Below are 12,502 nucleotides of genomic sequence, written 5' to 3' on the forward strand. Positions count from 1 at the left end.
TAGTCAATGTTTACTTGGGTCACACTTGCATTAAAACTCATGTCTATTTGAATGGAATCGTGTAAAGTATCATTGTATTGCCCAGACCTTGGAAATTAAATCTTAATAGTTTTATTTCGTCTCGTTTGATATTTTGTCAATAAACGCACGATTTAGACCAAATGTTCTGTCATTTGTGTCTTTATACAATTAAACGTGACAAGAGCTTAAGTAAAATTTTGAAATGAATTTATGAATAAATGCGTCATGTCAGAGATTAAGGTTTTATTGACAGCCTTAAGAATTTTTCACAATAAAATAATTAATTAATCAAGAAATTATGTATGATCCTTTCTCTCTAAAAGCAGACATATCCGACCGGTCGATCCACCCATCCGGATTTCTTGGATAAATAATCGGTAACTTTTAATTTCGCCTCTAGGAACCACACTCATTTTCTTTATTTTACAACCCAGTTGATCATACGAGAATTTAAGATAATCATGACAATTAAGATACATATTAATGGGTAAACTTATGGTAGAATGTAAATCTAAGTTCAATTGTAGAATTAAAATTTTATTAAACATTCCATTTCATAGAATTAGCCATGATAGATATAACATTATTTTAATTATTATTATTATTATTATTATTATTATTATTATTATTATTATTATTATTATTATTATTATTCAACACTAGTCCCATATGTTAAGGTGTATGCAAACTTTATGTTTCACGCAACATATCCGCCGATATAAGTTATGTATTGGCTGTTATGCTTGAACTTACACTATAGGTGTTTATAAGTTGTTCCTCTTGCCTTGGATTCTTCTCAACTTGCAACAAACATGTAACTTGGTAACCATTTATTGTAATATGCAAAACGTATTGCTTGAAAAGCAATAAGCATCAAAATATTTGATAAAATAGCGATTTATATATACATACCATTATTGGCAATATAATCATTCGAAATAAGGAAGAAGGAAGAAGAAAAAAATATAGATGTTACGTAGGTTTGTGTATCTTTAAAGATTAAACTCGTATACGCACACATAGTGTCCACAAGGAGTGTACTGTTCCATTAACAAGATGCTTGGAAAAATTATGAGCAAATAAAAAAAATTCAGTCTCAAACAAGTTCTTTTTGAAGAAAACTAAACTGCATAAAGAACAATAAAAGTGATATTATTATGAACAATTCTTTGGAAACATGCTGTCCTTTGTCTCTGTAAGACTGACATACATGCATTACTCAAAATGTATTTTTCTTATTGGAGAAAGGATCATAAACACAGCCAACTCGTCCATCCCGTATTTAATCAGACATTTTTTAAACAAAATGATAAAAATCAAAATATTCACTTCGTAAATTTTATTTCTGTGTAATATATGCATGTCATTCAGACAACTTTTGTCAAATCTTATCATATCTCTTGTATTTTCATAAGTAAAGATGTTGTAAATGCTTCATCCAACACAGGAAATCCTAGATTTGACAAGAAAATATGCTGGCGAATTCGTATAATGTTTCACTTTAAAATTGTATGTTGTGTGTTTGATAATTTAAACATTAGAGTTGTAAAATAATATCAAGAAAAAGATATAAACAAGGATTTAGTGCACTATAAAATTCGGATTCAAAATGAAGGTCTGTGCTACGCAACATATGAATAAAAGTTGTCTCTCAAGATAAAGCAAAGAAGAAAACACATTTGAGACAAAACGGAAACAACGCATGTGATCCATGAAGGTTCGAAATGTCACTTCGGTTACAAATGGGTCAAACACTCCATATACCTGAAATGAACAAAGTGTACATTCGTAGATTTCTATGGTATTTACATACTATATTATGTTGCAAAACTATTACCAAAGATGAACGGCTCTTTTTTATTTTATTTATTGTTTATTTTATGTATTTATTTATTTATTTATTCATTGTTTCTTACCTTTTAATAAGTAGCAAATATTTGACACTCTTACATAAACTGCCCATATGCCTCCCTCAGGGCGAGCAATCCAGGAATTGCAAGTATGGCAAATGTCAGGGATGTCGTCATACCTTTCAAAGAAATAACACATTGGAAATATTAACTAAGACACTATAAATAAAATAGTTGACTAGTTGAATATTGTATACCATTCTAATCATTTTTTGTCAATTCAATATTTATTTAACATATATTAAGTTTAGCAAATCTTACATCTTCGTTATCTATAAAACTACTTGAATAAACACCACATTTGCGAGACAGATGATATAGAGTTTGTTTGAACAGATATTTGACAACAGTCATACGTAAGATTAAGATTCTGTAACACAAATTCCCTTTTTAATCAAATGTTGAAATGATTTTCACCAAACTGATAAACGATAATCAAAACTTATGATAATTCCTTAGACCTGATATCTCAATTAGAGCGCAAACTGTCTTGTCCTTAATCGTTTTATTCATTTATATCTCATTCACAAAATTTACAATAAATCTACATTTAAAAACAGTTTATAGTATAAATGAACTTATTTCAGTAGTGTATAGTAAGAACCCATATGCAATTTTGTTTGTTTGCTTGACTGGGTTTTACTTTACACCGACACAGTATAGCTCATATGGAGAAGTTCCAGCAAAGACACACCTTCAGTGCATTATTTGAGGCACAATCGGAACCTAAGTAGAACTACCGACGTTTCGTAAGCTAACTAGATAAGTTCCTCACAGAATCAAAAGTCCCTGTTGGAATTTGAATCAAAAGCGGTGAAGGGCAAGTGATTTGTAGTCAACGTCCTTAATCCCTTACCATTGCCGCCCCGCCACCACATATGCAATAAGTTAACATGGACTACATGCATCAAATTAAAACAAAAACAATTAGAACTAGACTTGGTATTTGTAGCACAACTGTTGTACACTTTACTTTAGTTTACACAGAATAGACCCTAGGACAGTGTTTTTGAAATATTCAGTTGTTCCTTCATATTTATTATGACTCGTAAATATACTTTTAAATTAGTTTGGTAAATATATATCTTTACATTATATCTTCTTTGGAGCCATGTAATACTTGTATCTTCATGATTATTATTTTTTATGCGGACAGACAAACCTATTTCAAATGGTAAGAATGGCAACATTTTAAAGGGCCCCGTACATAGCTTGTATATTTATATGAATCACGAAATAGACATCAAGTTGAAATACCTCCATTTTCTGCCACACAAGTGTCAACGTTCATCTTGAAACCAGAACTACATCGACATGTATTTGTCTTCTCGTCACATTCAGCATTATCGCCACACTCCGTACCTTTTGGTGGCGTGCATTGTTTGCTGTCTAAGGCTTAAACATAGTTTAATTGTTTTATTATAATGAGACTATAAATTGTAAAATTGGTTATGCTCTCAAATGCAAATAAGTCAGTCATGTACAACATAATGTTTATTATTCTATCCTAAAATCATTTAGAATATGTTCACCTTTGTTAATATACAAGTTATAAGTTACTGAAAACCTCATAATATTAGGCTGCATAAACTGATTTCAGTTCAAATGTTTCCTGCCCTATTGTTTTACTTAAAATTACTTGATGTATCGATTTGTGTAATTATGCAATTCTTTGCATAATAGCATAAATTATGCAACATATATGAATTAAGATATTAAAAAATCGTATATTAGTGTTATCAAAGCGGTTTTTTTATAAATAGAACCACATTACGTATTTTATTCCTACATCTTGACATTAAACTCATCAAAGCTTACTTGTATTGTTTATAATTAAAATTTTCTAATTACTTGCAGTACACACGTTGTCTTTTTCACCAAAGTGCTCAGCACATTCGCATAAAGTGTTCTTGCAGACTGAATGAGTGTCACCATCACATGCAGAGCTTCCTGTACAGTGACCTCCGATGACTACATGTAAATATTTATAAAAAGAGTTAGTAGTATCGACATTGATTGCCAAAAACCTTTTTTGCCCCTCCTTTAAGTTGCTGTTTCATTTTGTTCATTATTAATTAACGTAAACTGGTGATTATCTAATTTCTATTAAGGTTAATATCGGCGTCGTTAGTTAATATCTTGAGATATAATCTGGATACCATCTATTATTCTTGTTTGCAACATCAACAGCCAGCAGGTTTAAAACTGTATGATAAACACACTCCGACACAAACTTTTGTAAAAGATATGTGTTATAATTACACCCAGGCTTTACCAATATGCTTCAATAAGATGATATGCCGTCACATACCAAGAGTCAATACTTTCACGCTGTGTTCCCCTACGGTGACAATTAACGTAAGTTTAGTGTAATAGCTATGCTCGTCAAAACTGTTGAAATCGAAAATGTAAAACCCAGATCGGTAACAATTGCTTCATAAGCCATAGCAAGATTTAATCAAGTAAGTTAAGCTACTTATAAAATCTTGAAATACGAGGTATTATAATAATTGTTCAAAATACTTTTCAAACATGTGTCAGCATTGTCCTTGAAGCCTTGTTTACACGCGCATTGGGATGAAGTACACACGGAATTTTCTAGTGTGCAATCAGTTGATACAGTTGCATCTGTACATTTTTTGCCAATCACTAAAACGTAGAAAGAATGAATAACAATAATAAATTAAAATAGTTTTACCACAAATATACCCATATATAAGGATTTTAGTTTTGATTTAATATTCCTAATATAGGTATGGCGATATTCAAATGACACAATTCAACAGAGAGGGGCATAAAGAAATCCGGTCATATAAAAAAAGTATTGTTTGAATACCATTTTGCCTATATACACCATATGGTTGAAGATGCAGTCAATTTTACAATGCTTGAGTGTATAGCTTCATTCTATTAAAATATAACAAAGAATACTAAAGTGAAACAAGAACATGATAATTCAGTTTCAGAGAATTGTTCTGGTAAAATGTGTTCTTCTTTACGCTCCCAACATTTCAACCTAGCAAAAAATATGAATTTTTCACCAACAAGTGGATTGAATTGATCTTAAATAGAAATACAACTACAATGACCCGTTTGATACAAGACAAAACATTACCTTTTTCAATACAAGCCCCGCTGTTTGGTTTGTATCCTGTATCACATTGACATTTTGTTGTAGCGCATGTTAAATGATTCTTGCTTAAACAATCTGTGGCATCTTTACAAGTATCATTAACCGCTGAAATGTTACACAAATGAAATCTTGTTCAAAATCAAACGTTATTTAAACAATTCCCATCATACAATTATGAATAAGTATAAGTACAAGATGAAATATGTGCTTCATTAAATATATGGTACTAAAAATCGTTAAATTAATCTACTTAATATCCTTTAATAAAATTACAAATATGAACATTTATCTTAATCTACACATCAAAATGTTTTTTACCAATACCGTAATATAAATATTGCTTTTTGTATAAACAATGTTATATCACAGCTATAATTATCATTGTCTAAAGTTGTATCATAGACGTGTGGGTTCGCCAATATGTAAACAACTTAAAGACGCTTTCCTGTAAATGTATTACAAAAAGTAAAGTGTTAACATTTGTTTGTTTTTTTGGGTTTTACGTCACATCGACACAGTATAGGTCATATCGCGACGTTCCAGCTTTACTGGTAGAGAAAGACCTCAGGTGCCCTTCCGTGCATTATTTCAGGCACGAACGGGCACCTGAGTAGAACCACCGACGTTCCGTAAGCTAGCTGGATAGCTTCCTCACATGAAAGAATCCAAAGTCCCTGTCGGGATTCGAACCCACAGCGGTGAGAGGCAAGTGATTTGTAGTCAACGACCTTAACCACTCGGCCACGGACGCCCGAGTGTTAACATAAACGTGTATAAATAAAAACAAGTAGTTTGTAACGACATCAAAAAGTATTTCGGACACCATGATGTGAATATCATTTTACCAGTTATCAATGTAAAGATATCCACCTAAAGTTTATCTATTAAACATCATAATAAAGAACCGCTATTGTTTATTAAGAAGTGTCTGGGGTGATGCTCTATTTAGTTGAGTAAGACATAGTCATTGACAGGCGTAAACAAAGACAAAGTATATTAAGATATATAAGATAAGATTAGATGTTTTACTTCAAATGAATATAAAGTCTGATATTATGCAAAGTTTTAGAGAAATTTTTATTGTTATTTTCTTTTTTATTATTTTTTAGTCATAGTGGCAATATTTAGATGGTTCAAAAAGATGCAAATGAATTTGTCTTAACGGTAAATGTAAAGGTCCATGTAAGTCTGAATATTATCCGAGATTGGAAGTGTAAACAACTATATATGGGCATCTATATATACGAGCTTTATTGTAATTGGAATGTGTATAATCGCAATGGTTGGTAAATCAACGTCACTGTAACTTTAGATGATTTAAACTCATAGTTTTGAACTTTACACTCGGCCATTTTATTATGATGATGTTGTCATTCTTTGTCTTCCTTTTCATTTACTTTGTCTTTTGTCTGGTAATCTAAATATGTATTTCCATTTTTTTTTCATTTTAAAAACTCAAGTGCATGTCAACCCATGTACATAAAATATTCTATTCACAGCATTTAAAACTATTCGCAACAAAACCTGTCAAATAAGAAAAAAAGCACTAGGATGCAATTGTACTTAACCATTATTTGAACATGTTAATGCATGAATTACTGACTCGGTGCGCTATCAAGGCACATGAAAATATGACGTTTTACGTTGTATTGTATTTATTAGGCTGCATCCGCCTCACCTATTTATCGCATTGTTATTAATCGTTGATATGTAAACAAAATCCTGGGACGATAGTGTAGAAAAATAAATTGATTTACCTTTCGGAATACATGCCCCAGCCTTTGGTTTATATCCGTGTGCACATTGACATTTCAGTGTATCACATGTTAAATGATTTGCACTCGAACAGTTTGTGTTATCAGTGCAAGTATCATTTATACCTGAAATGTTTTTTCAATAATTTAGTTACTGATGGAAATTAATAGGGCATATTCTAATCAAAAACATTTCAACAAGCAGAGCACGTTATCATCAAAATGAGTCAGAAGTGAAAAAAAATACATAATTTGATAACTGTTACAGTAAACTAATTTTCATTTTCTAAGTGAACCATTAATTACAAGCACAACTAAATATCGTCTACTGCCAAAATGAATTTTATCCAGCAGTGTGTATTTGAAAAACGTTAATACAGCTTTTTTTAATATATATTTTTCACCTTAAAGTAGCATGCCTCCAAGTTTGTACTTATTTCGATGAAAAGTTTTAAAAAATATTTAAAAGGAAAACATTCTGAAGTGAGTTAAGAAAGCTGTTAACACATTGCATACGCCACTTAAAATCAACAAAAAATACAAAAAGCGTTAACATATGAAAGTATTCCCTGTAATGCGTTAGTCACGCAGAGGCAATGTGGTGTTAAGTATTGAAAATTCAGTCAATAAGCGCTAAAATATGTAAATTATTACTTGAATTTTGAATCTTTTTACTTTTATTGAAATAGATTTTTCTCAAGTTTTTTCCTGATATATTTTGGCTCATTTGGATGCATGCATCTTTAATAAGAAGAGTGTTTCATCCAGAAACAAATAATAATATTAACTGCTCGTATAGCTCAATAAGCATAAGTTTTGATTGATTGATTGATTTTCTTTAGACCGGGCGGTCAAGGATAACCTACGAAAGTGCAAGCACTTATTTCCAGTAGGGTCCTTACCTCAGCATACACTAGAGACAGCTATGAGATACAAGGAAATCCGGGAACCAGTCCCTAGCTCTTATTGAATAGATTCCTTGGTTCTTTTACATGCCCAGTGTATAGCACTGATACATGCGAGGATTACCTGGGTTTCGTACCAGTAAACCTCTAGGTAGGTGGGAAACACTGAAAGTGTTTCTGAAAAATCCCAAGGGTGTTACCCAGGATCGAACCCGGAACCTCAGGAGTGACAGTCAGTGGTCTAACCAACTGAGCTATCGCGCCACCCGTTGTTTTCCAGGAGTCACTGATACGATCCTTTTGTGAGCCCACATTTATCAGTGACAATTGAATCCGGACATCTAGTGCAATGGTCATTTGGCTCTCATCGCTACTTTTTAAATCATGTGGGATAGATGAGTAGACGCAAACGGTTATTATTGGTAAGTTATTTTATAACGAAAGGCCTGTCCGGTTGATCGACAGCCTAGATATAACCATACATGTGTTAAGTACGGTGTCCTATTTCGTCCACAAAATGAATCTACTAATTTGAATTTAATTGTGTCATATTGTTATATTTAAGAAACCGAAAGGTAGTACGCAAATTACCATTCAGAACGCATGTTTGCTTGTCGGTTTTAAAAAGAGCATCGCACTGGCATGTCGATGATTTACATATAGCATTTGCTACACTTGAACAATTTGCTGCAACCTTGCAGGTTGAACCAAGACCTGGAATTATTCACAGTAAGAAAGTTAAGGAATATATATCATGCAAAACAATGTTTAGAACACATGAAGCATGGAAATATCATTATGTTATTTATATGAAATAACAGTCAGTTAAGAATGATTCCGTCTCTTAAACATAATAATTTAAGAAAAAAGGTACTTCCATTTTTGAAAAACAGTTTTTGTAACACTGGTGACCATTAAAGATGCTTGTATAATATTCGCAATATCTTATATATTTTCATTTAACACATAAATCACAATTATACTTTAAGTTAGTCACAAAACATTATCTTTTACTTCCGATTTTGAACCTTTGGATTTCCAAATAGAGTGCACATGCGTGGGATTTAGGGTTTCGTGAGGTATAACAAATTTGCAAAGTGACATGAACATAATGAAATAAACGTCTTATCTAAGGAAAAGCATAAAAATTAAGCTATTGATTTTGTAAACAGCTAAAATGAGGAAGTCTTATATTGAACAGCCATTAATTACCGTTTCTTATCATATTGAGGTAATTGGTATGCAATAAAGAAATGTACTTTATTTAAAGATTTTTAGTCAAGATAAAATTATGAAAACAATAATGCAGTGCCAGCTAACAAAATAATAAGAAGGCAAAGTGCTCTCAAAGCAAAGAAAGTTTGTGGTAAATGTAGCAATTTCGTTTTAAAAAAATATAACCTGCACAGCATATGTAACTAGGTTGAATAAGTAACACGGCTATCAGCAGACATCCAGTCCAAGGTAAGATATTCATAATTTGGTTTTTAGGTGTCTAAAATAAACAAGATAAAACATGTTGCCATGGTAACAAAATCTTTATCATTTTGAATGCATATAAATTCGTTCTACACCAAGCACACACAATAAAGAACAGGTCAAGATCTTTATTATTACATAATTAAAGGTTTCATAATCTCATATTATTTTTTAATGAAATACAAAACTAATAAAAATACATGCTAGATTTTATATCTCATTTTGATCTTACAATTACAGTACTTATGGTTAAATATTTTCATTATCAAGTTGTTAGGTACATATAACCGATGTTAAGTCACAAATCATAAGCAATTAACTTCCATAGTGATATCAATAGATGATCGCTACCTTAGGCACAAGTGTATATACTGATTACATAACTCAGAGAATAAAGAATCTGCATATACATGAACAACGATCAAAAAAGGCTTGCGCTTTGACGAAAAGAAAACATGCAAACTACAACCCATGCCCCCAGAACTGGTAACGCATAATAATCGACCGGACGTTTCTGGGTCCAATATTGGGTCTAGTTAATTCTAGTTTTTGAAACTACCCTTTGACTATGTTTACAAATAAAGCACGTTGAAAATTGGACAGGTATAAATCTTCAGCATAGGACAATCATTTCGGTGTATTTATTTGAATTTTCTTACACTACTGTTGTTTTTTCTTTTTTAGAATGTATGCTTCTAAAATAGGTAACTCGTATCTTTTTATGACATTTTGAAACAAAACGTGTTAGCTTTTAAAACTATTAAAATCATATTGATGAAAGCTTTTAAAACTTGTCTGGGGCATTTTACTTTCTTTCTTGTTCATTGTTTCATATCTAACTGGGATGGAATTGACATTAATCTGTATCTTAATATGGGCATTTTTGGTCGTATTGTCTGAAATCTGTCCCGTTTAACATTTTGCTACTGTAACCTCGACACAACACATATATTTTTCTCTTTAAAAAGAATACAGGTAGCTTCGTTTGAAAATAAATTGTAGACATAGATTTTTTTCAAGTAAAAATCAAATTTTATCTGTATCACTGATAATGTTTAAAATAGATAAATACAGAATCCCTAAAGAAAGCCCAACACGGCAAAATTGAAAATGTTGCAGGCTCGGTTTGATTGAGCCTGTTCATGGAAGTCGCATTTTATTGTATTTAAATACAAACATATTTTCTGATGATTGACATGAATTTTATACTCTTGACATTTTGTTTAGGCATATAAATAAATGTTTTTGATTGTTTATTTGCAAGTATGGTTTCGCTATTTAATGGCACATAAACATCATTTTACAAAAAAGTGAATCTAAATTTTGGTTACATTAATCAATTGTCAACATAAAATACACGGAATAAAATAATTAATGATTTTAAATTAAAGTATTTTTTTATTGTTTTCTTTATGAGAATTTATAAAATTGTAATATACAATTAAATCTATATAAAACGTAGATCTGTAGCATAACAAAAATAAATTATAAATACATTATCTTAATTTATCAAATACAAACGTCTTTATATCATTTCATGCTTAACAACTAAAGAATTACAAAGTAGTTTAAGACAAAGTGGTAAATTGAAATGAATAAATGCTAAGTTATATATTAACTTTTAAAAGTCTATGTCTAAAGCGATGTTTTGCTAGGATATTTTATTATCTAACATACTTTATATAGAACTTGCTGAGACATTATTATGTTTTTGTATTCTAAAATTACTTGTTAGTTTATGCAATGGAAATTATAAATAAAATATTAGAAATGCAACTGAAATAGCCTTTAACAAATTAAGAGAATATTTTCATAGCACGTTTAAAACAAGGTTAAACTGAATTATTTTCATCGTTAAATTAGGCTTATAAGAAATTAAGAACCTCATATACTTTTAAACATATTTAACCAACTGTTATTTACTCTTTTTTTGTTCGATGGCTTCCCATTTTTACATACGCTGATTATACAAAAAGGCAAACAAATCCCTTGATAATAAGGAGGCAAATTATAAACAAAAAAAACTATTAGATGAAGGAAAAACATCTGTTTAATGTTGCATGCTAAAGATATTTTCCGCAATGAAGGAACGATGAATTACTCAAAATAATATGTCAGTCTTTCACTTTATTACTGTTGTTTTTTTTTACTTTTGATTAATTTATCCATATCTCTTTTTAAATTGTTTTTTTAGGAGACAAGACTTGTTTCACCAAATTAATAGCATTCACTTTTTCATGAACATTTCACAACGTATTTGTTTAAATGAATTCCCTTTAATACCTTTTTTGTATTAAAATAAATTAAATTGAAAATCCTTATTTATTGACGATTTGATCTTTTGCTTGCACACTGTTGAACTTATAGATATATGATGCTATTTATGATTTATTTTTCTTTAAACATAAAGATTTGTCCAAAATAAAATAGTTAATAATGAAACATAATTAATATAAATATAAACTAACCTTTCTGGTTCACGATGCTCCCTTCAACTCATATGCTTACTTATAGAAACAAAAGCTTTTTATATTGAATCCAATGCTCTCACAAGGTAACAAGGATAAACAAAAAGGATTCTAACCAATCATTATTGTTAAAGCATGTCAAATCCTGTAATAACTATATAACTAAAATGTGAAGGAGTTTGCTTCATAAAAGATCCCCTATGCAGATAGGGCATTGTTTATCAAATACAATTTAAGTGGGCGACCGACCTTGACACCTGATAACAAACTGAAATCACAGATACAAAATCAGTAAACGGGTATATGATTTCATTTCTTCTTGCAATAGTATCGATACATAGAATGAAAGAACTCACTTGATATAATAAATAAAATAAAATGAATTGCAATTTAAGTTTAAAGAGAAAACAAGTATCAAGCTTGATGTAAAACTGTATGTGGACGCTTTATCGTATTTTACAATTTGAGTAAAACATATTTTTATTCATTATTTGCTATGTTTTAGTTTTTAATTAATGCTATGTTTTCTTTGAAATTAAACAGTTAAGCTATATCTAATGTATTTATTTAATGCATTTTCAAAATGGTAAAATTAGATTGCTTTCAAAATTGTATGGTCGATAATTGGAAGAGTTGTAACAGGGAATGTTTCTGTTATGTAACACACCGTCATACTGTACAGAACAAAATTTAATGCTACTATTTAACTTAAGGTAGAACTTTAACCCTTAAACAAACGTTTTCATCACGTGTCTATCACTCATTGAAAATATACAAACATTTTTTCTGTCATGTATTTTAGAAATTTCTTTTTCCAAATTCAAACAAAATA

The 12,502-nt window shown here is 30.5% G+C and overlaps 1 protein-coding gene across 1 annotated transcript; it reads right to left on the reverse strand.

Annotated features, from left to right (window-relative positions):
- Positions 1-1,345: 1,345 nt before the first annotated feature.
- On the reverse strand, positions 1,346-11,862 carry LOC132757789 (cell death abnormality protein 1-like). Its single transcript, XM_060749176.1, has 10 exons — positions 11,671-11,862; positions 9,125-9,218; positions 8,315-8,437; positions 6,822-6,944; positions 5,047-5,169; positions 4,455-4,580; positions 3,783-3,902; positions 3,189-3,326; positions 1,938-2,050; positions 1,346-1,785 (listed from the first exon to the last, which is right to left on the reverse strand). Exons 2-9 carry the CDS (start codon positions 9,198-9,200, stop codon positions 1,968-1,970), a joined length of 912 nt encoding a protein of 303 aa, XP_060605159.1. The 5' UTR covers positions 9,201-9,218; positions 11,671-11,862; the 3' UTR covers positions 1,346-1,785; positions 1,938-1,967.
- Positions 11,863-12,502: the final 640 nt, after the last annotated feature.

This window comes from Ruditapes philippinarum, unplaced genomic scaffold, assembly GCF_026571515.1.
Source record: "Ruditapes philippinarum isolate M1 unplaced genomic scaffold, ASM2657151v2 ctg8140_1_1_1_1, whole genome shotgun sequence".
Classification (NCBI taxonomy): Eukaryota; Metazoa; Mollusca; class Bivalvia; order Venerida; family Veneridae; genus Ruditapes; species Ruditapes philippinarum.

Excerpts from the sequence above, each read along its gene's own strand:
- LOC132757789 (XM_060749176.1), bottom strand. The coding sequence starts at position 9,200 with ATGAATATCTTACCTTGGACTGGATGTCTGCTGATAGCCGTGTTACTT. Across the intron at positions 8,438-9,124 it reads TAGTTACATATGCTGTGCAG|GTCTTGGTTCAACCTGCAAG; the intron begins GTTATATTTTTT and ends GAATAATTCCAG. Across the intron at positions 3,327-3,782 it reads AGACAACGTGTGTACTGCAA|CCTTAGACAGCAAACAATGC; the intron begins GTAATTAGAAAA and ends ACTATGTTTAAG.